General features: G+C 33.2%; 2 protein-coding genes across 7 annotated transcripts in view; both read left to right on the top strand.

The window, feature by feature from the left end:
- Positions 1-1,441: 1,441 nt before the first annotated feature.
- Positions 1,442-18,967, top strand: slc25a16 (solute carrier family 25 member 16). Of its 4 annotated transcripts, none has more exons than XR_012388430.1 (11): positions 1,442-1,541; positions 2,811-2,950; positions 4,383-4,475; positions 4,601-4,734; positions 7,256-7,319; positions 10,967-11,088; positions 11,171-11,237; positions 11,529-11,691; positions 13,729-13,797; positions 17,053-18,167; positions 18,309-18,967. XR_012388430.1 is itself a non-coding variant. In XM_009307225.5 (10 exons), the coding sequence occupies exons 2-10, from the start codon at positions 2,854-2,856 to the stop codon at positions 17,207-17,209; spliced, it is 966 nt and encodes a 321-aa protein (XP_009305500.2). In that variant the 5' UTR covers positions 1,442-1,772; positions 2,811-2,853; the 3' UTR covers positions 17,210-18,967.
- A 3,001-nt stretch (positions 18,968-21,968) lies between these two features.
- alox5a (arachidonate 5-lipoxygenase a) overlaps positions 21,969-25,195 on the top strand; it is a 43,299-nt gene continuing 40,072 nt past the window's right edge. For 2 of the 3 annotated variants that reach the window (XR_012388640.1, XR_012388639.1), the window contains exon 1: positions 21,969-22,238. Coding sequence is in view for 1 of the 3 variants with exons in the window: in NM_001303262.1 (NP_001290191.1) it covers positions 22,089-22,238 (150 nt within the window). In the remaining 2 variants the exon portion in view is untranslated. 3 annotated transcript variants of the gene reach the window in all.

The following is a 25,195-nucleotide window of genomic DNA, read 5'->3' as shown; positions in this document are numbered from 1 at the left end:
AACAAGCAAACAGTACACAATATTTGTTTGTAAATGACCTACTTCTAACTTACCTGTGCTGGAACAATGAGGTTAAAAAATGTATACCTGTAAAATGATGATGATGATGATAGTGATAATAATGATTATTATTAGCTGTAGTATTGTTGTTGTCATTATAAAAGTATATATGTTTATAACTCATTTATAAAATAATAATAATAATAATAGTAATAATAATAATAATCAGAAGAAGAATAAAAAGAACACATTCACATTATTATTATTAATGATTAAATCACAATAAATGTATGTTGTATACACATTTATATGAAAATACTTAATCTTAAGTAATATATAATAATAAAATTAATTATTTATTGTAAAAATAAATATGAATAATTATGATAATAATCATAACTATTATTCATTCATTCATTCATTCATTCATTCATTCATTCATTCATTCATTCATTCATTCATTCATTCATTTCCCTTTAGTTTTGTCCCTTTATTTATCAGGGGTCTCCACAGCGGAACTTTATGTGCAAGCCATTACTGGGAAATGTTATTATTATTATCATTATTATTGTTTTCCCAGAGATGGGTTGCAGCTGGAATGGCATACGCTGCGTAAAAACTTGCTGGATAAGTTGGCGGTTCATTCCGCTGTGGCGACCCCGGAATAATAAAGGGACTAAGCCGACAAGACAATGAATGAATGAATTATTATTGTTAATATTATAGTCATGTAATGTCATGTCATTTTCATCCGCTTATCCGGGGCCGGGTTGCCGGGGCAGCAGTCTAATATATATATATATATATATATATATATATATATATATATATATATATATATATATATATATATATATATATATATATATATATAAATATATATATATATATATATATATATATATATATATATATATATATATATATATATAAATGTTATATATATATATATATATATATATATATATATATATATATATATATATTTATATATATATAGGGTAGATTTTCCAACAACAAAAAAACTGCTTGTTTGTAATTGTCAGAATTTTATTTAATTTATACATGATTTTTGTGTTTGTTTTGTTTTTTTATTTTTTTGTACTGCTATTATTATTTGCCTTTTATCATCCTGGCATTATATTGTTTGTTTTATTGTTATTTGTCTGTTGTTTAAAAAATATATTGATGTTTTAATTGATAAATGTTTCTTTACAGACCATAATAATAATAATAAAAAACTGAATGCAAAACAAACAATCGTCCTCCCAAAGATCATCATTTGACCTAAACAAAGACAAAATCACAATACACAGTGCTGAAAAACAAAACCATATCCAAACTATATGTTTATGAGCATTAATCTGTAATGCAGTTTGTATAACATTTAAATCAAGCTAAAAAGCGGCGCCGTGCGTTTGTTGACACGCTATTACGTGTTAATTCTGCGACAGGAAACGAATCAGTGAAGGACACGGTATGGACGAAACTGCCGAAAACACGTGAAAAAGATTATTACTATGCCTTGATGTACATTCAATGTAAGTAAATCCTCTAGTTGTAAAGAACAAAAGACGAATAGTTCTGATAAAGAGCTAATCTTTTGCGCCGTCGTAGAAAATAGCGTTTACGCAGCGGAAACACACGCAGTGTTTTTATTAACAGGAAGAGCTGCAGACAGCTTCAGTCTCAAACAAGACCATATAAGTTGTGTAACCGATGACCTTCATTTTAGCCTGGATTTATTTTTTTTTCTCTCTACAAGCGTTCAGGTTAGATCTGCCGGAATCTTTGCTATTCGTTGCTATGGCTAAAGTTGAGCGTAAAATACATGAGAAGTGTAATCTGTTTATAGTTACACGGCTGGCTGACTCCCATCAATAAGCAACAGTAACCAATGTAACAATGTGCAAGTATTGATGTTCTTTATTCATGAAATTTTCCTTTCAATTATAAGCAAAACAACCAGACTATATTAAAAATGCAATGAAAAGAAGGTCACAAAAATTACCATGCTTTTATCTGACATTTGTGGTATTTTAACGTGCATTAACCAGGTAAAACTGGTCTTATATGCGCACATTCGTTCAATGACAACATGTGACACGCTCCCTATATTGTTTACCCTGGTGCTTTGAATATTTGACTGAAATCACATGTAATTATCTACTAGTCTAGCTACAAAAAGTGTTACTGTAATGGGTATAATAGCTAAAAAAGTGTTACTGTAATGGGTAAAATGGCTAAAAAGTGTTACTGTAATGGGCATAATAGCTAAAAAGTGTTACTCCAATGGGTATAATAGCTAAAAAAGTATTACTGTAATGTCTATAATAGCTAAAAAAGTGTTATTGTAATGGGTATAATAGCTAAAAAAGTGTTACTGAAATGGTTATAATAGCTAAAAAAAAGTGTTACTGTAATGGGTATAAAAATGGAAAAAAAACATTTGTGTATTACTTAAATATGTAAATGTTCAGAGTAAACAAATGTTTCGAAGAATGTTGTCAAAAACAGCCATTGTGCTTTTGTAGTATTTTAATAATTCCTACTATGATGTCAGTGGATGCTATATGTCTTATGAATACCTTGTGTTGTGTTTAACAGAAGAAAAATATTTATTTAGAATGACTTAAACTTTTTTTTTTTTAAGTATTCGTTAAACTTTTCCCAAACCAGGCACTTGTAAAGTGGTAAATTTACAATGGTTTATGACTGATATGACTTTAGTTGTGTGCATAGTCCAGTCTTTGGCAAAGATCTGCTGAGGTGTAACAATACAAATGCTGTTTTTATTTACTACATTCCAGAGTGTGAAGACATGAATGTACTGCAGTCTTGATAGTAGCCATCATGACGACAGAGGCTGTGTCTTCAGGGGCTCGACCTCAGATCCCTGCTCCTGTGCAGAGAGACGGATACTACTGGTTACGCTCTTTCACTGCTGGAGGTGACTTTTCAAACACAGAATACTGATGTACTGAAATCTGTTTGTTCAACTGCAAGTATAGCAGAACTGAAGTTAATGGGATAGTTCACTCAAAAATAAAAATTCTGCCATTATTTACTAGGGATGGGATGATAACCGGTTTCAAGGTTTACTGCGGTTTGGAAATAGCAGGGTTTCAAAACCGCAACAATTTTCTGTTATGCCGTTTTAAATATTTTGTTTTTAATATTATTTCTATTAAAGTGAAACTAAAATACTTTTGTAATTAAAAAATTTTGTAAAATCATTCTGATTCTGGAAGATCATTCAGTGTTGTTGCACCAAAGCTCTGGAACTCTCCCACGCTCACTCCGCATTATCAATAACATTTCTAAGTTTATGTCTCTTCTTAACACACTTCTTTTCTGAATGTTATGACCATTAAGTTCAGTAGCTGTTGTTTCGGTTTCCACTTTGCTTTTTGTTGTCTTGTCTTTGTTACTTATTTTTGTTTGACTTTGTTATTGTGTTGTTCTCTTACTTTTGTTGTGAAGCGTTCTTGAGCACTGGAAAGGCACTGTATCAAATAAACATCATCATTATCAGTATTGTCATTATTAATATTAATGATAAAATAAAAAGTTTAATATTATTTTAGTTGATTTGTGTATGCAGTTGAACAACAACAGTGTTTTAACAGTTTAACAAAAACAGTTTTTTAACCAACAGAAATACATTTAATTTATTTTTATTAAATATGGTTTTATTCCTGTAACAAAGAAAGAAAAATTGGTTATTATTGCTTAACTTAATTTTATTATTATTGTTATTGCTTTGATTTATGAATTAGTTAATTTAATTATTATTATTATACGATTATTATTTGTAGTAGTAGTAGTATTTGTATTAGTAATGGTATTATTATTAGTAGTAGAAGTAGTAGTAGTAGTAGTAGTAATAGTATTGTTATTATTATTAATGTTGTTGCTATTATTATTATTAGTAGTAGTAGTAGTAGTTGCAGTATTATTATTATTATAGAAGTATTAGTATTATATATTATTAATATTTTTATTATTATTAGTAGTAGTAGTAGTAGTAGTAGTAGTAGTAGTAGTAGTGATAGAAATAGTAGTAGTAGTAGTAGTTGAAGAAATAGTAGTTGTAGTAGTAGCATTAGTATTAATATTATTATTATTTTTACGATTAGTAGTATTAGTAGTAGTAGTAGTAGTAGTAGAAATAGTAGTAGTAGTATTTGTATTATTATTATTAATATTTTTATTTATTATTATTATTATTAGTAGCAGTATTATTATTATTATTTTAGTAGTAGTCGTAGTAATTGTTGTTGTTGTAGTAGTAGTAGAAGTATTAGTATTATTTTTATTTTTATTATTATTGCTTTGATTTAAAAATTGATTGTAAATTTATAATTTTTTTTATCACAAAGGTGTTGCGGGATGCTGTGCCAAATCCACTATAGCGCCTCTTGATAGAGTGAAAATTTTGCTACAGGCTCAAAATCCTCATTACAAACACCTTGGTAAGTTAAGGTCCCAATATTTGCAGGTATTTTGCATAACTTGATTATTAGAGAACCTAAGGACTAGATAAAAGTTATTTTTAAAAAAAGTTATTGATGATCATATACATTGCATGTTTCTGCAGGAGTGTTTGCCACAATTAAGGCTGTGCCGAAAAAAGAGGGTTTCCTTGGACTCTATAAAGGAAATGGAGCTATGATGATCAGGATTTTCCCATATGGGGCCATACAGTTCATGGCTTTTGATAACTACAAAAAGGTGCCTTTAGTCATCATTTACTTACTCTTTTTTGGGAATAAGAAACTAAATGTGTACAATTTTAGTAGTGTGACAGTTGTTCAAATACTGTTGTTTTTCCAGTCCCACTTTAGCAGTTAGTCACATTGTATGGCACAAAATAATAAAAATAGGCAGTAATCGTTCACAATCTCCTAAAATAGTCTCAAGAGAAACACTAGTCATTTTCGAGATTTCATTTATTCTGCTAATTTATTTCAGTAAGCCAGTTTACAAGACTATTAAACAATGATTGTACTGGTCGTTTTAGGTGTTATTTTGGTATCAAAATCAGATGACCGTTGTTCAAAAACCATAACTTTGGCCATTAATAGACATTATTCAAAGACTGTGATCTAAACCGTTCTTTGAAGTTAAATACTTGGCTAAATTATTTTGGAGGTTTTGTCTATTCTGAAAATGTTTTAAATAAATGTATTTAATCATGCTAGAATCATGCTAACAATATGCTATTTTATGTTAGAATCATGTTAATCACGCTAATCAGCGATATATTAGCGTTTTAATTTATGTTGCTTCCGTAATGTAATTTGTATTTATATAGCGCATTTATTATGTATGGCCAACCAACCTGATACTTTTTAAAACTAAATAAACAATTTCAAACAGGCTTTCTCAAGCCACCATAGTTTGTCCTCAAACTTTAATTTCTAGTTAAAAGACTGTCATCTAAACCATCCTTTCAAGTAAATTACTAAATTATTTTGAAGGTTTTGTCTATTCTAAAAATGTATTAAAGAATTTTTAAAATCATGCTAATTCATTCTGCAATCACGCTAATTTGTGATAGAATTGTGCTAACTACATGCTAATTCATGCTTTATAATATAATGTAATTATTTATTACTTATTAAATTATTTTGCTTTTAGCCAACTTGATTTCTGCATATTTTGTCCTAAAAACTTCAATACCTAGTTCAAAGACTGTCATGTAAAAAGTCCTTTCAGGTAAAATACGAGGCTAAATTATTCTATAGGTTTTGTCTATTTTGAAAATATATTAAATCTTGTATTTAATCATGCTAACAACATGCTATTTTATGTTAGAATCATGCTAATTTATGCTGCAATCCCGCTAATCAATGATATAATTGTGCTAATGACATGCTAATTCATGCTTTATAATATAATTTAATAAGCGTTTTAATTTATTTTGCTTTTAGCTAACTTGATTTCTATTTCCAACATGTTTTTTTAAGCCACCATAGTTTGTCTACATTTTAATATCTAGTTCAAAGACTGTCATCTAAACCGTCCTTTCAAGTTAAATACTAGGCTGAATTATTTTGGAGGTTTTGTCTATTCTGAAAATATATTAAATAATTTTTTAACATGCTAACAACATCCTAATTTATCCTAGAGTCATGCTAACAACATGCTAATTTAGGTTAGAATCATGATCATGTGTGCTAGAATCATGCTAACATGCTAATTTGTTTTGGAAACATGCACAGTTGGCTAATTCATGCCAGAATCATGCTAATTCATGTTACAGTCATGCTAATCCATGATAAAATTGTGCTAACAACATGCTAATTTATGCTTTATAATGTAAAGTAATATGTATTTTATTTTAATTTGCTTTTAACCAACTTTTTAAAACTTTTTCAAACTAAATAAACTATTTCCAACAGGCTTTCCCAAGCCACCATAGTTTGTCCTCAAACTTCAAAGACTGTCATCTAAACCGTCCTTTCAGGTTAAATACTAGGCTAATTTTTTGGAGGTTTTGTCTATTCTGAAAATGTATTAAATAATGTATTTAATCATGCTAACAACATCCTAATTTATGCTAGAGTCATGCTTACAACACCATGCTAATTTAGGTTAGAATCATGATAATTTGAGCTAGAATCATGCTAACGACATGATAAATTATTTTGGAAACATGCCAACAGAATGCTAATCCATGATAGAATTGTGCTAACAACATGCAAATTTTTGCTTTATAATATAATGTAATATGTGTTTTAAATAATTTTTTCTTTTAACCAACTTGGTACTTTTTTAAACTAAATAAACTATTTCCAACAGGCTTTCTCAAGCCACCATAGTTTTTCCTCAAACTTTATTATCTAGTTCAAAGACCTAAACCGTCCTTTCAAGTAAATTACTAGGCTAAATTATTTTGGAGGTTTTGTCTATTCTGAAAATTGAATTAAATGATTTGGTTTTTAAAAAATCACAGATTTATTTTAGAGGTAGTTTGTTGCTATTTTATTGCTATTTTATGCTGTTTTATTTTTATTTAGTTTATTTTTGGTGTCAACTTTTTTCAGTGATATTCTCATTAAATACGTCTGTAAAGATACTTTTAAATCAGTTATATCTGATGCTTACATACCATTAACCTCACATTTCCTGGAAAACTACAGGTTTAAAATAGCTTTGCCCAAATGAACATTATTACAATAAACCCAATTGAATGTTGTTTTCTAGATTATATTATGCTTGTAATAAGCTGCTTCTGCTGTACTTTCAGTTTCTCCACACAAAAGTTGGAATATCTGGGCATGTTCATCGGCTTATGGCAGGATCTATGGCAGGTTTGTGATTTTTTTATTTTTTTTTCACCCAAAGTCCTTTCAACCATAGACCTACATGCATAAATGCCTTGTTAGCAGCTGTTTTTCCACTTGAACTTTCCACCATATTGGAACAAAGTCAGTCTGTGAACCCTCATGATTAAAATGACTGTAATCAAAATTCTAAACGTACGATGATTACATCTGCAATATACTTGTGCTAACATTGACTGCTCATAGACTTTTGCTACAGTAACAGAGTACAACACAAAATGTCTTAGCTAACATGTCATTCAAGCATTCATAAGTTATAACAATAATATTGAATGGTATGCTCAAACGACACATTCTCACATGTGAAAGGTTGGCCCATTTCTGCAGTAATGTAAATGTTTACAACCTGAGGCTGTGCAGTGTTGTCATTCTTAAAAAATGTATTGTATTAAGTGAGTTTTAATGTGCTTACTTGTGTACTGTTCTAGTAGTGAAGTCAAGCTGAAAATTCTAAACAGAAGTGCACTTGGATGAAGCACTTAGACAAATTGACAAATTTAATTACTCGCCCTCAACACGTTTTAATTCAACTCCTATTTGATTTTCTTTCTTTCACACAAGTTTAGAACCACATAAATGTAAGTAAAAGGTGTGGAAATGTACATTTTTTGGTAGAATGGTAATGACTCACTCAACTCATAATTCAATATGATTTACAGTGTGATACTGTTCTCGCGATATGACTATTCTAACAAAATAAGTAAAACATTTAGCACTTAATATCCTAGATAAGGCCAGTTAAAAAATGAACACTTATTATTTCTCAAATGCTGCACATTTCTTTGTAAAACAAACATATATTTGATCAAATAAAACTAAAACGCAATTTTATAACTAATTCCAAATTTTGAAAATAAATATATTATTACAAATAAAATATTCATTCATTCATTTTCTTTTCAGCTTAAGCCTAGTTCACACTACAGGATTTTAAACATCAGCAGATCGCTGTGCTGTTCACACTACATGACTTGACTTTGTGTCTTTTAATCTCTGTGGTGTTCACACTACGCAACACTCTGTGAACGATCCACAAGAGGGGGGTCACACACTACATGATCTGACAACATCTCATTCCCCATCAGCTCATTTAAGCTACCAAACCACAGCCAATGAAATTTTGAGGGAGGAGTCGTCAGAAAAAAGCTGAACACTATTGGCTGCTTGTGTGCTGATGACATCACTGACAGCGTTTCAAGCTTTGGAGAAAGCATTTAAAAACATCGTCAAATCAGCTGATTTATAAGCGGATTAATCACTCATCTGCAAGGTTCGAGTGGATAGATACACAGAGAGTTTTTAATTTTTGTAATTTTATAACTCTTTGAAATAAAACTAACATATTTAAAACACCCTGCCGTTTTCTAACTATAAGTGTATTTCTTTCTGACATTGTTATTTTTTTTATTACAAAACAGTAAAGAACTGAGTATTTCTGCCTTAAATTACCATATTGGTCAAAATGACTGCATGCATGTCTGATACTTTTCACTGACTTTAAATATGTTTGCATTTTCTTGCCTAGCAACTTCCTGCTAACATAAACAAAACTTTCTGATGGCAAAAACATCAATTTACCTCAGATATCTTTCAAAACAGCATATTCTGTGCTGAATAGCTCCTGTTTGAAAGTGAAAATGAAAGCCAAGACCTTTAGGTGTTTTAGTATCTTAACTTCATGTTTATAGGCTGTATTGCCAAAAAATATTATATTTTTAGGGTAATGGTGTCATTAAATATGATGCCAGACATTCAAAGCTTAATTTTAATATCTCAATAATAGCTTTGAATGTAAATATGTTGTGACAATATGGCGTTTTATATGAGAACGGTCAGAATGAGCAGTATGGTAATTTTAATAGTTACAGAGTTCTAGTTCCACTGTTAATATAGCCTACTCTCGTGTCTGTGCTAACGCAGAATGAAGCGAGTGCGCTGATGCCCATTCCCATTCTGACTAATCACAGATGTTTCTGCTGAGCTCCTGAACACACAGGCATTCAGCTCATGCTGATATGCTCTCTCATTGGCTGTAGCTCGTCACTACATCTGACCACACGTGGGGTTGAGTCGGCCGACTGCTCTGAAATATTTAGCATGCTGAATGTTGGATTTTCATCTGCGAGGTGTCGGCGACGCGTCAGCGAGCCTCGTTAATGCGTTGTTCAGTAGTTCACACATAAAGAGCGGCGAGCACCCGCAGATTTCTTCCCGATCACAGCCCGATCTGTCGGCGAGCTCGTTAACTTCCAAATCGGGCTCAAATCAGGCTTAAAATCCTCTAGTGTGAACTAGGCATTAGTGCCTTTATCAATCAGGGTTCGCCACTGTGGAATGAACTGGCAACTCATCCAGCATATGTTTTATGCAGCAGATGCCCTTCCAGCAGCAACCCATCACTGGGAAACACCCATACACACTCACTCACACATACAATCATACACTACAGCCAATTTAGTTTATTCAATTCACCTAAAGCATGTCTTTGGACTGGGGGGGAAACCAGAGGAGAACATGGGGAGAACATACAAACTCCACACAGAAATGCCAACTGACCCAGCTGGGGCAGACCAGGGACCTTCTTGCTGTGACGTGATTGTGCTACCCACTGCAAAACCGTGCTGCCCAGCCTTATTCCAAAATGTATTAAATTAGTTTATTCCCTCAAAATTCTACACACAATACAACATGATTTCATGTGAAAAAAAGATTTTTTGAAATTGTTGCAAATTTATTAAAGATAAAAGAGCTGAAAAATCAAGTATTTACAGCCTTTGCTCAATACTTTGTTGATGCAATTTTGGCAGCAATTACAGTCTCAAATATGATGAATATGCCGAAATCATCTGCTAGTCTGCCAGAGTCAGCTGAGGTGAAGTAAAGGCGACAGCGAGACCTAGCTGTCAATCAAGTGGCCACGCCCTTAATTATGCAAACTTAATATAACCTAATGTAAAGGAAACTGATCAGTTATAAAAAAATTCACCCCCTCACAGTTGTCATGAAGGATAATATTAGCTTTATGAACGAAAATCGTTCTTTGTACCAGGCTGTAAACACTGTAAATTGCTGTAAATGTGGCCATTCTAACAGTGGGCTCAATTGAAATTTGCTCTATTATGGAGCCAGGACTAGCGGATTTTCGATTAATTGCAGTTTCAGTTACTTCCGTATTGGCCTCCAAGGGAGAGTGGGAGGTTGCCGCTTGGTGCAATGTCTTTAGCTGTAATAGTAGTAGTAGTAGTAGTAAACTTTATTGTCCTTTACAGGAAACTTGTTATGGGCATCACCATATTGCTGCTGACATTCCATAAGAACAAGCAATAAAAACAATACAAGCAGTTACTAAATTTATAATGCTGATTAAAATAGACTCTTGTTAAATAAACCTATTGAAACGGGTACAAAGGATTTCTTATAACAGGTTAACATACACTTTGGGACTTTGTATCTTCTACCAGAGGGAAGCAGTTCATACTGTGAAAACAAAAAATGGGTTTGATCCTTCATAATCCTTTCCACCTGATTGAGGACACAATTCTCATATAAATCTTGAGGATTAAAATAATTATAATTATTATATTAAAAATATCTGCTTTCTATTTCCTCTGCAGGGATGACTGCGGTTATTTGCACCTATCCACTGGATGTTATCCGAGCTCGCTTGGCATTTCAGGTGACAGGACACCATCGGTACTCCGGCATAAGACATGCCTTTCAGACAATTTACCATAAGGTATTAGGGATACAAACGAGTATAATTAAGAAAAAATCTGAGAATTCTTTGCTTTTAATGACAGTGTTTTTAATCCTTAAAGGAAGGAGGAATCTCTGGTTTTTACCGTGGTCTGATACCCACAATCATTGGCATGGCTCCATATGCAGGTAACTTTCTTGTATGCGATTTTCTAGTATAAACATTTGCTTCACTGTAAAAAATGCTGGGTTTCACATAATCAATTTGTGTTGGGACAACATAAAAAAAATTAAGTTAACTTATTATTTTTTACAAATTTAAATGGATTGAACATAAAACAATTAAGCTGTCCCCTCAAAAACTCAAGAATGGAGGGTTTTAAATCAGGATTCCACACAATTCATTCATGTTGTCCCAACACAAATCAATTCAATTAACTTAACACATTTAAATAGATTCACTGTTTCTCTGTGTTCCAGGCTTTTCTTTTTTCACATTTGGTACACTGAAGACTTTGGGACTCACTCACTTTCCAGAGCAATTGGGAAAACCGTCTCTTGACAACCCTGATGTTTTAGTGCTGAAGACTCAAGTCAATCTGTTGTGTGGTGGAGTTGCTGGAGCGATTGCTCAAACTATATCGTATGTTTCTCTGGTTTGTTAAGGATTGTTTGTAGCTTTCTAGTTTTTACATAAAGTTTGAAACAATACTGTTCCATGTATTTATGACTACTATTTATGGCAAAATACGTTGAGATGTGCACAGGCTCATGCTGGATTTATACTTTTGCCTGGCGCCACATCGCCGACCTCCGCTGACTGCATGCTCACCTCATGAAATGGACGAGGCTTTTATACTAGACGCGCTCGCCATTGTGATATTCTTTAAAGTGACAAAGGGCGGTCAAAAGACACCAACTGTACAATCAGTCAGATAAACAGAGAAGTTTCCGGAACTACATCATATCATTACTACCATTCAAGATGTTTTTATCAAACTTTGATGCATCACTTGCTTTTGTTAGGACAGTTTTACCTATTAAAGTTTATTAAAATATTATTGACAACAGAACATGGGTTGCTCTACAAACATATGTTTTATTATGGCAAGAATAAAAGCAAAAAAAAGTCTACTTACTAAAAAATACAGATGGTTTTTTTTTTTTTTTATTTAGCCCACTTCACAATTTACACATTGCTGTCTGGCTAGTTTCTGTCCTCTTTTTATGCTAAAAGAGCAATAATAGTCCAACATGCCTGACCATTATCACCAATAAAGCCTAGAAAACCATTAGTATATTGTAAACCAATAGGTTCAAATATTCATTTCCTGTTATCAAAGAAATAATTTGTTCATTAATTATAGTTTTGTAATTATTAAATTGTTTAAATTTTAAATTGTAATAAATACATCAGTGTAAAACCTGTAAACGATGGAAAAACAATTTTTTTTGTCTGGGTCTCCACTCTTGTCACGGCCTCTTTTGGCTTTAACAAACTTATCCCTCAGGTTTTTCCAAACTTTTCAACAAAAACCTTTCCCATGGCTGTTGCAATTTCTAGCCAAGAATTATTGATCTGGTTATCTCTATAATCACTGATCATAAAGATGTGTGTACAGTCTTACCTGTTTTAGACAAAATCTAAACGGGACGCTGTACGAACTGTGTACGCTCGAGTCTCAAAAAAAATAATGCACTCCGCCAGCCGAAATCATGTCGCACACACTCCAAGTGAACTTTCGCAAACACATCAATGACATCACATTCGCCGCTCACACTCAAGCGAACTAGCGGTTGAGTCGAGTATAAACCAGGCTTAATTAAGAGCTAAAAGCAAATCTAGTGAAATATGTAAACTTTGGTCTGTTTTAATTTTGTGTTTCACAAGATTAAGTTCAATAATCCTAAAACTTCAGATTAAAATGCACCAATTAGCCAATTAATTTATTATTTAAACCAATTACCTATTATCTATACGTCACTTCTAGAGTTTCAAATCATGTTTTATTATTATTATTTTAAATGGAGATTTTGATTCTTTCTTGATTCGGAAAGTAACATTACAGTATAAAGCACAAGTAGTCTTATCTAATTACATATTGTTTTATTATTATATTATTTCTGTGCCACATACATTTAAATGACAGAAATAATGGGGTAAAAGGTAATAGATTTGGTATTAACAATTATATTTACTCCGCTTCATATAGTTTTAAAAGCAAAGTAATCACAAAATACAAAGACTATGATAAAAAATAGGGAGTGCTACTGTTGGAGGGAATTATAGAGAATTATGTCTATGTTAGTGATCAAAATTAAAGTATCTTTACATACATATGTATTGTGACAGGCTTTCTTATGCCAGGAGGATTTTTTTTTAGTGTTTGCCAGTGAAAGAGATTCAATCACAAATGCTGATTAATCCAATACAAAAATTAGGGGAAAAGGTGTCTTTTATGAATGAGATGCAAAAAAACCTAGTAAATTTTTTTTTTCTTTTATGTTTACCTTCTTAAATCATTAACAGGCAATATTTTTTGTTTTGTAACAAAAACTTATATTGCTCATCTGTTTTTTTATTTATTTAGTTATTTTAATTTGCTCTGTGATTTCTTTTACCAGTGTGGGTTGCATATAATGCTGCTTAAGTAATATATTATGTCATTTTTATGCACAGGTATCCTTTAGATGTTGCCCGGAGGAGAATGCAGTTGGGTGCATCATTGCCTGATCATGACAAATGTTGGTGAGTGTCATTTCATTTAGATTCCGAATTTTTTGTTAAGCTTGAGTGCACACTGTATGATTTACAATAGTCCTTTAGGATTTCCAACTACAGTATTAGGTGTGAGAATGAAACGCATTAAAAAAAGCTTTTGTAAGGGAATCACTAACCTGTGATATGTTCATGACAGCCAGCCTCATTCACATGCATACATGAAATGGTGGCTAGAAAGGAAGACAATGAATAGTGAAAATTTTATAATATGTTTTGGATTTGGGGGTCGGCGTAAGGTCGATAAGTGAAGTTTATTTATAAACTAATTTCAAGAGGATCATATGCCTAAAGGGTCATGACACCCCCCACTTTTGGTTCAGGTCTACCTCAGAATTTTTACAAAAGATGCATTATAATAGGCATGGAGCTTCACGAGCAAAGTGCAAAAGTGGGCGTGGCCAGCAGGGGAGAAGGAGGGGAGCGAACAACTGTTGTCAGTCGACTCACAAAATGAGACACGAACCGTGAGGAGACACATGAATTTATAGTTTACAAAGTTAAAATGCAAAGAAATAAACAGTAATTTAATGTCCTGCTACATTTGTTATTCATAATTTCATATACACACAACCACAATTTATAACATTATAAAGATAAATGTGTTCATATAAACACTATAAATGGGGACTTTTCCCTCAATCCCCAGGTCTGAATGCAGACTCAGTGCAGCAGGTCTTTTGCCATTTCTATTTTAACCATTAGGCCTGTTGGTAATCTAGAGGATTTAGGCAAACACAGCAGCACGGCAATGTGTCTACATGTGAATGCCTGATAAAAGATAACATCCGCCATTCTCCAATTCTCGTATTGCTCTCCCAACAAAAATGATTGCTGGACACATACAGCTTTACTGTATCGGCCTTGACAGTATCGGCCTTGACAGCATATTGCATGAAAAACATGCAATAAACCCCGTGGATCATGGAAACAAACACATACAAGCCTTCTTGTACAGCTAAAGACTGTGTCGTAAGTCTGTGTCTCACAGCTTGGCACTGGCAGGTTTGCCTTGCCTTCGGAATCATGGGCTCTCATGAATAATTAAGAAGCCGGCTCTTCTTCTAGGATAAGAAAAGTCCGCTATGAATAACAATGAAAAACAGATGCGTCATCTTTGCACTTGCAGTTTTGTCGCCGATGCTGATCCACCCAAAAATCATTTTTAACCAGGAAGCTGAAATTAGCTGACAAAAGCTCAAAATTATCCAGTTTTTCCCACACTTAAAGCTAACAGGTGCTAACATTGTCTTAACTGATGCTCAACACACACAAATCTGTTAAAATCTCAAAAAAAGTACTCCAGGGTTTCGTGAACCTTAAAGTTTAAACTTTATTGTCTGTTCTGCTTGGCACAGAAAGGAAATTTGTTTTTAACACTGGTTTAAGACAATTGCATACATACAGCAATCACACAAGTACAACACTCATCAAGACAACAACACAAGTTAAAAGTTTAAGAACCAAATTAGCCTCTACAAACTACTGCAGATCATTTTTGGCAAAAACCACATTCACTTCAAACAGTGATCCGATTGAAAAACAATAACGCTTGTTGGGATTAGCGACTTTTTATAAGCATTTTTTCGTGCTTTTGGAATTCTAAACCTGCGTCCTCATGGTAACAATTCAAATGCTGAGTGAAGGAGATGTGTATTATCTGCTTTTTTTTTCCAAAAAGGAGTCAAATAAAATCTGCAGTAAAAGTTTTTTGTAACCAGTTGTCTTATTTGCCTGATTGATAATTTGCGAAACTATCTTCTTCTGTTTAAATGTTGTTACCAAACCAAGAAACAATATTAGATGTGAGGACACTCTCTATCAATAAAATATATGCCTTGTTTAAAGTCTGTGTACTAACATTTAAACTTCTCAACCTGCAAAGGAGACAGAGGCGCTGACTTGCCTTCTTATAAACAGCCTCTATATTACTATTAAAATTTAGTTTATTATCAATAATTGTGCCTAAATATTTAAAATTTGAGACCTGCTTTACTATTTGTCCATTTATGATGACTGCTTTATAAAGTCTAGCATCTACTGCTCTTGTTTGACTCCCCAGGCATAACTCTTTTGTTTTTCTCAATATTTAGGTGTAATGAACTTTCGCCAAACTAGTCTGTAATACTATTAATATATTTAAAATATAAGAAGCTATTTATTTCTTCCTGACAGAAAAAACAATGCTTGATCATCAGCGTATTTTATGAGTGTGAGATTGTCATCATTATTGCACTGCAGTTCATTAATACATATAGAAAATAAAACGGGATAATACACATCCCTGAGGTACCCTTATATTTAAAACAGAGCTGTCAGACATAACATGAATAACACAGACAAGTTGTGGTCGTTTTTTTTAAAAAACTCTGATTAATTTAATCAACCAACTACTTACTCCTATATTATGAAGACATTCTAAAAGAAGGTTAGGTTGAGCAGTATTAAAAGCTGGCCTATGCATAAGCAAGCTTATGATTGCTTGCAGGCGGTCCTGCATTATTCAGTTTGTGATTCACCAATCAGACAATTCCTAAGGCACTATAAATACCCTTACGTTCCATATAACAGCCATCTTTGTTTTAAAGAATCTCCCTTCCACCTCTACTCCTGATGGCTACCAGATGGTTGGCACGGTGGCCCAGTGGTTAGCATTGTTGCCACACAGCAAGAACGTCACTGGTTCTACACTTTACCAAGCCAGCCAACGTTTCTATGCAGAGTTTACACGCTCTCCCCGTGCTCACGTGGTTTTCCCCTGGGTTCCCTGGTTTCCTCCCATCGTCCAAAAACATGCAACTTAAGTTAACTGACTAATCCAAATCGGCACCATAAACATGCTGCTAGTAAGTAGTTATCTCTTAAGAGCAATCGCTATCTGTTCATTAGCTACTACAGCAGGGGAGTTCTCGAGATCTACCTGAGCTCAAACTCCCCTCTCGCCTTGCAAACGGGAGGGAGCCCTGGGCTTGATGATCTTATGAGCTCAGGACTCTCTCCCGGGACAGCATGCCAAACAAGCTTTATAATCAATCATCAGCTAAGTGTGAACTATTGAAATGTACCTGGAAAGTGCTAGAGAAATACTTTAGACTTTGGAAAAGGTAAAAGAACCCTGAATGAGTATGTAGGAAATGGACTTTCTTAGTCTCAAATGTTATTTTTGTTTATTTTCAACTCGTCTGTGATCACTAATATGATCTCCCTTTATATTTCTTTGAGCAGCAGCCTCACCAAAACCCTCAAACATGTGTACAGCCAGTATGGTGTAAAGAAAGGCCTGTACCGCGGCCTGTCCCTCAACTACATCCGCTGTGTCCCGTCACAAGCCGTTGCCTTCACAACCTACGAGTTCATGAAGCAAGTTCTTCATCTTAACTAAAGCAAACAGTGACTGAAGCTTTACAGAAATAAACCCACACGACCCCTGGCGAAATCCCAGCAGCCCTTTCTGCCATTCCAGAGGCGATATCTTACAGAACAGAAAAACATCTACACCTTCCATCACATGTTGAACTATATGCCTTAACTAATTACTCATATACAATAAGCGAACACACAGAATGATTACGTCTTTCACATATAAGCAGTAATGCTTTTAACTACGACTGATGATGTAATTTTTTTTTACGTCAAGAGCCTAAATTGAGAAATCGGTTTTGTTTGCTGAGTTTGATTTACATGTAGCTTCATATTTCAGTCACCTCAAGTCTTATTGACTGATTTGTGTCCGTTTTAATGATCGAGATCAACTTGTCGCTACGGTTTTGTTAATATAGCGAATGGAAGAAAGTGTGTATGTATAATTTCTATGCAGTGTTTAGTCACGTTCGCTTGCTGACGTTACTGTGGCTCATTTTCAATATCTGATAGATGCCTTACAGTTGGGATTCACAGTCTCTCTTATGAAAGAGAGCAATCATGTGAGAATGTTTGTGGTGATGGAAAAATCATAAGTCATGTTTATTAGTCTGTTAAATTATTGTTGACTGATTTGTGATGGGAACAAGTGGATCCCATGAATACAATAATGTAAAATAATAATAAAATTAATTACAATGACTTTCCATATCCATGTATCTTTCTATATATGTCAACAAAAATGTTTAATTCAGTCTGTTATGAATGTTATTCGGGAGTAGTGCATGTCATATGCATGGACTATATTACAATATTACCAGGCTAAGTTTCTAAAAAAATTGTCATTGTATATTTTTTTAATAGTCAGGAATATAAAATAATAATTACTTATCTTTTCAGAGGTTAAAATATTGATATTGTGTAGTCTAAAATATTATACTAACTGTCTGAAAACTAAAAGATACTCTAAGTCACACTCGGTCCGGGAGGGTTGGTGTCCTGCAAACATTAATTCCAACCACAATCAGACACACCTGGGCTACCTACCAGCTCTTACCAGGCTCTCTAGAAACATCCATGCAGGTGTGTGCCAGTTGGAGCTAAAATCTGCTGGACACCAGCCCTCCTGGATAGAGTTTGGACACCTCTGCTCTAAATTCAGTCTTTTTATTTGACGTTTGGTAGAATGTGATTGGTAGTTTACAGAATAAAGGTGATTTCATTCTGCTCAAACACAAAACTGTGAATCAGGAATCCTGGGAACTGCTTGCATGTTTGTATGTAGTAATTTGTTTTAAATAATCTGTTTTTTTATTATGTGTGGAAATGAGCACTTTAGTCCATTTTCTTTTCTAATCTAATTGTTTTTGCCATGTGGTGGCAGTGTTGAGTTTTTAAATCACGTTTTAGACGTGCTTTGCGTTTTTTCAAGGGGAATATTTACATATGTGTGTGTACATTCAACAGAGACTGATGATCATAGTTTTATAAGTTTTAGAAGAAAGCAGTATTGAAGGTTGTGATTCCATTATTGTAATTCAGGTTTCTTTGCACTAAATGTTAAATCAATAGAATAAGAGTCTTATAACCTGACTGAAAACAAGAACGTTTATCTTGCTTCTTTTGACAAATCACCTTCATTTAATGTGTTATGGCAATTAAATGATTATGCTATTTTTACATGACGAGGGAATATGTAATATAGAAATGGTAAATGACAATGTTTTGTACATGTAATTATTCTTTGAAGCATTAAAAATAAATATAAAGTTGTCTTGTGCTTTAGTTTATCTTTGTTGCGACTAACACATACTTTTAGTTTCTTCATTTTCATAATCTTTTTGGCTTCATCCTTTTTTTAATCAGGGGTCGCCGCAGCGGAATGAACCCCTAACTTTCCAACATTAGTTTTACACAGCGGATGTTCTTCCATCTGCAACCCATCACTATGAAACATCCATACACACTCATTCAGGCTTACATTTCGGACAATTTAGCTCACCCAATTTACCTGCATGTCTTTGGACTGTGGGGGAAACCGGAGACCCCGGAGAAAACCCAGGCAAAGGAAGAGAACATGCACACACCACACAGAACCAACTGACATTCCTGCTGTGAGGTGATTGTGCTATCCACTGCGCCATCGTGAAGCCCATTTAAAATTGATATTACAGTACTTCAGTATTCAATTATTCCAGTCGTCATTTGTCATCTGGTAGGATTTCCATAACATTTCCTCATTTGCTTGCCTGCTTATGCATTCACTATGGCACCCCTCACCATATTTGCATTTATTTCCTCTTATGTTTATAAGGTACTGTTGTTTGAAATTTTGTCTCATTTGACTGGAAAATATGTTAGGCTACAAATTAAACTCTAGTCTGAACATATGTCTATATGTCATAACATTATAACAATATGTAGTTTAATGGCCTTTAAAGTTACATACAAAAGCATTCAAAAGTATTGGAGTTAACATGTTATTCAGTTTATATGATTTATATTTACTTTTTTATTAAACAACAAAAGGAAACAAACTAAAAAGCCATGAAAATGAAATGACAAACTAATGAATATATAAACTGTAGGTGTTGTTTATAGAATATCATCCGAAAATGCCTTAATACTTTACATTACTGATCATTTGTAGTTGTTTTCAGAACTGTTTTAACACATTGTTAATAACAGTAAATGTTACTTGAGCACCAAGTAACGTGATTTGGCAACAGCCAAAAATATATTCAATACAATTGGATTCATCTTTATACAGTTGAAGTCAGAATTATTAGCCCCCTTCGAAATTTTTTCTTCTTTTTAAAATATTTTCCAAATGATGTTGAACAGAGCAAGGGAATTTTCACAGTATGTCTGATAATATTTTTTCTTCTGGAGAAAGTCTTATTTGTTTTATTTCGGCTACAATAAAAGCAGTTTTAATTTTTTTTAAACACCATTTTAGTGACAAAATTATTAGCCCTTTTAAGCTATATTTTTTCTTGATAGTCTACAGAACAAACCATCGTTATAGAATAACTTGCCTAATTACCCTAACCTGCCTAGTTAACCTGATTAACCTAGTTAAGCCTTTAAATGTCACTTTAAGCTGTATAGAAGTGTCTTGAAAATATCTAGTAAAATATTATTTACTGTCATCATGGCAAAGATAAAATAAATCAGTTATTAGAGATGAGTTATTAAAACTATTATGTTTAGAAATGTGTTGAAAAAATCTGCTCTCCATTAAATAGAAATTGGGGAAAAAATAAACAAGCAATCTAATAAGTTAGGGGGGCTAATAATTCTGACTTCAACTGTATATAGCGCTTTTACAATGTAGATTGTGTCAAAGCAGCTTAACGCAGAAGTTGTGGTAAACTGAAACTGTTTCAGTCTAGACCTCAGAGTTTGAGTTCAGTTTAGTTTAGTTCAGTGTGGTAAAATTTCACTACTGAAAGTTCAAACACTGAAGATCAAATCCATCAATGCGCAGCTCCACAATTCCCAAACCAAGCAAGCTAGTGGCGACAGTGGCCAGGAACAAAACTTCACCAGTTGATGAAAGTGAAAGAAAAAACCTCGAGAGAAACCAGGCTCAGTTGAGCACGACCATTTCTCCTCTGGCCAAACTTGAGCTGCTGTTGAGGTGCTGGAGGCTGGAGAACTCTGGACGTCCATCGTGGAGTAGCTGCAGGTGTGAGTGGGTCACCAGCGGGAGTTCAGGCTGGCCCACAGGATCAATCCATATTTCCATCATATGTGTCAAATTATAGATTTTCTCTTCTTTATTTGTGTGTGTGTGTCAGAAATCGTTAGTACAGATAGTACAGAGATCTGACAAATAGGAACGGACCACCCTTGAGCCATCATTCCATTCAGTTTGTGATCCGGATGTAAGTGGGTGTGGGCCAAATGGGCCAGAATAAAAGCAAACTGTGGCCCAGAATAGGGACAGTTTTGGTTCATTTGGTTGAATTCTGGCTGATTGATATGGCTTAATTGGCCCAGATCTAGCAAAAAGGAGCAGACCGCTCAGGTACCATCATTCAATGCGATACTGTGCATTGCTGGGAATTTTTAAACCTTCAGATTAATTTCAAATAGCCTAGTTATTTCATCCTAATACTGTCATATCCTAAGAAAGTATCAATGTAAGCTTATTTATTAAATTTTTCAAAGCAAAAAAAATCAATAATCATCTCAAATATATCTGTATATATCAACAAATCTGTTGACTTTTATCTTCTCCATCTTCAGGCCTTTGGCAAATGAGCATCAAAATATTTAAAACCATTAGTGTTTATAAAATAAACCTAACAGATGTGTTTTAATAGTAACAAAAAAGAGAAAAAAGAAAGAACGTAGCGAAACATTTGCAAAACTCTTTTTATACTTTATCTTCCTGTTAATGATGGTTAACATCGTCGGATACCACAAACACATGCTGCACGTACTAAAGAAACTCATTTGAGAAAACGAAGTGTGAAGTAAAAGTAATATACGACAAGAAGAGCATCTTTGAAAACTAGTTCCTCAATTACAAATTTATCTCCCAGATGTAGTTATAAAGTGTAAACATAAATCAAAAAGGTAAAAGAAATGCATGGCGACAGTCGAAGTTCTTCGTATAGTTTATATTTTGCATAACTCTCTGGGTTGTACTCTATCACACATCAAGATCTCATCTATAGTTTCCGCGTCTGTTTATCAGTGTGTGCGTGTGTGTGTGTGTGTGCGTGTGTGCGTGTGTGTGTGTGTGTGTGTGTGTGTGTGTTTGTGTGGCTGGAGTCAGTTGTGTGGCTTGTGGCTGGAGTCGGTTAGTTAAAATGGGAAAGAAAGAAGAGGAAATGCAGTGCGACTCTTGAAAAGCCCACTCACGTTCAGAGTTCATCTCCAGCTTGAAAATGCCCAGCTACACGGTGACTGTGGCCACTGGCACTCAGTGGTTTGCTGGCACCGATGATTATATTTATCTGACTCTGGTGGGCTCTGAGGGCTGCAGTGACAGGACCCTGCTGGATAAACCCCTCTACAACGACTTCGAGAGAGGAGCGGTAAGGAGCTTTTAACCACAGTATATAAACCCATACGGAAAATTAGTATCGTACTAACTTACAGTAGCTTTTGAACCAAGTACTTGGATTGATCTGTTGTAGTAATTATGTTTGGTGACAATACTATTTAATCTATAATGTATACCCTAATCAAATCACGTTAATGTTTTTGTTTTTTATGTAAAGAAATTATTATTTATGTTTGATAAAGGATAATGTTTTGTTACAGTATATTTAAATGAAAAATACTATGCTTTTTAAATTCAGAATTTCATGTTTATTGCAATGTGGCAACTGGAACCTAAGTGTGTATACGTTTCGTAACATATTTGAGCACTTTCTGAGTGAAAGTTTTAACGCTTTCTGAGTGAACTTGTCTTTCCCTAAAAATAAATAAAGTAAATACTATGATGTTTTTGAACCATACTATAGTAAAGTGTATTGTATTGTATATTTGATAGGCTATTATACCTCCTGACTCATGAACTGATTACTGAACATGAAGAATACTGAACAACACTGAAAAAAAGCATGTCTGCAAAATTGTTGCAAGCAATTTATTTGTGTTGAATGTAAACAAATTAAACTTACTAATGTTCAACTTCATTTTTTTGTCTAAATTCAGCCCAAATAAATTGTTTACAACCACTTAACTTGAAAAAACAAATAGAAATAATCTTTGAATCTTTTTTTTTCAGTGAACATGAACAATTTTCTACACTATAGTGTTGTGTATTGTAGTATGATATCATTTTAGAAACAATAGTACATTATTGAGTGATTTCTTTACATTTCTTTAGTTGTATTACCACAGTAAATATAGAATTACCACAACAGATTACAATATGTTAAAATTGTAGTATGGTCCAAAAACTGAAAAAAGTTACTATAGTATTTTTTTCAAGTGGTGCGTCTTTGGATGACACATTGAAAACTTAGTTCACAATATCTGTGACAATAAGAATGTTAAATTATGAAACTTTCTTTTGGTCTTTTATTAAGGTCATAAGGAATGCAAGTCCAGAATTTAGCAGTAGCAGCCTTTAACCTTTGAAATGAATTAAGCTTGTTGTCTCCCAGTACTATTTAATGAGCAAACTCAGCATCTCTGTAGTTTATATGTTGTTGTTGTTGTATATAGTATAATCTTAACTATCACAGACCAGGAATGAAAAATACCCAAGAAATAAAAGTAGAAATAAAAAAATGTGAAAAATGTTTATTCTATGTAATTCTTCACGTTTTTTGTCCAGTACGTTCCGTTTACTTCATATAAAATGATTGAAACAGTTACAAACTGCCCAATAGCACATGTATACACTAAAATGAAATAAAAAGTAGTATGGTTTCACTCAGAAACTACTAGAATATTTACCAAAACATTGAATACACTTCTTCTATTGCGATTCAACTGTGAACTTGAAGCTGTAATATTGTAATAAAGATGTGTCATGGTCGTTAATTAAGACCCTGAGCCCAAACTCAGCATATTTGTGGTTTATATTGTGGATATATTATGTCTTTATAATCAAAAGATAAAATACAAGAGCATTAAAAAATGTTTGATTCACAAAGAGAAAGAATTTACATTGTTTGGCAATTAACTTGAGATCAAAACCTTAAGTGAGATCAAACCCTTCAAAATGTCTCCAAATTATCATTTATAATCATAAAAAAGTATACATATAACCCAGTGCATATTCATAAACTTCTGAAAAAGATTCTAATGGTTTCCACTGCACAAACAATTAAAACCAATACAATCCATCACATTTTAAATAGTTAAACAGTGGGTTAATCATTAAACCATAAAGGTTACCTATTAAGCCAGTACATTTTAATGCTTTAAAGGTTGTTCTGGGAACATTCCATTAGGATGTATTGGCTTTAACATGTCACCAATAAACAATTACCATTTGAGAGACATTTACATATTCCATTATAATCCATGTAATATCCATTATAAACATTAAAGCCATTACAGAACCATTAGAATTTCTGTTTATTAAATTGTAATAATCATTCATTCATTCATTTTCCTACAACTTAGTTTTTATTTCAAAGATCGCCACAGTGGAATGAACCACCAACTATTCCAGCATATGTTTTACATAGTGGATGCCCTTCCAGCCACAACCCAGTACTGGGAAGTCATAATAATCAATAGCCAAATTATTAATAATAATAATAATAATAATAATAATAATACCAAAGCATTAATAGTTACAGGAATAAAGGCCTGTAATTTTACTTCATAAAGAAAAAAAAAAGGTTAATTTTATGTGACTTTATTTATAGCTTAGCATTATTTGCCCAGTATGTTCAATAACATATTTTTATATAATGTTTCATAATATTTCATATCCCTTTTGAACATTCATGAACATGCATTTGGGTTATATATGAAGAGTTTAGATGCAAATGCCTCTAAATGCCATCTGATTTTCTTCTAAAATGAGCATTTGTATCAGAATCCCATTCAGTAATTTCACTTTTACAGCAAGGATAAGTCTCTGTCATGGTTTAAGCTAATTTCAAAGAGTTTGATTATTTGCATTTAAAATGGCAGAAAGTGCACAATAAGCTCATCCCAGCAAGCATATTTGGTGTTTACAAGACATTTAACAGACATCAAAACATAGATGTTTGTGCTAAAACAAGGCTAAATTTGGGCTGTCAGTGAAAATCTGGTCGACATCTAACAACAGTCCCAAAGTTTTTAAATAAAAAGTGTGCAGTCTGTCTAATCTGATCAGTCTGTTTTGATGTATTGTTAGATGTCTATTTTTTTCAGCAGGCTGCTCAAATTTAGCCTTGTTTTCGACACTTTTAAACAAAAAATGTTTGCTGTAAAACTGAAACTTGTTGAAACTTGTTCTTGTATCTTTAAAATAGTCAAGCAGCATATAGTTGAACTCAGAATTATTAGCCGCCCATTTTTTTCTGTTTTAAATATT

This window comes from Danio rerio, chromosome 13 (assembly GCF_049306965.1).
Source record: "Danio rerio strain Tuebingen ecotype United States chromosome 13, GRCz12tu, whole genome shotgun sequence".
NCBI classification, from domain to species: Eukaryota; Metazoa; Chordata; class Actinopteri; order Cypriniformes; family Danionidae; genus Danio; species Danio rerio.
This window is presented reverse-complemented; position numbering and strand designations above follow the sequence as displayed.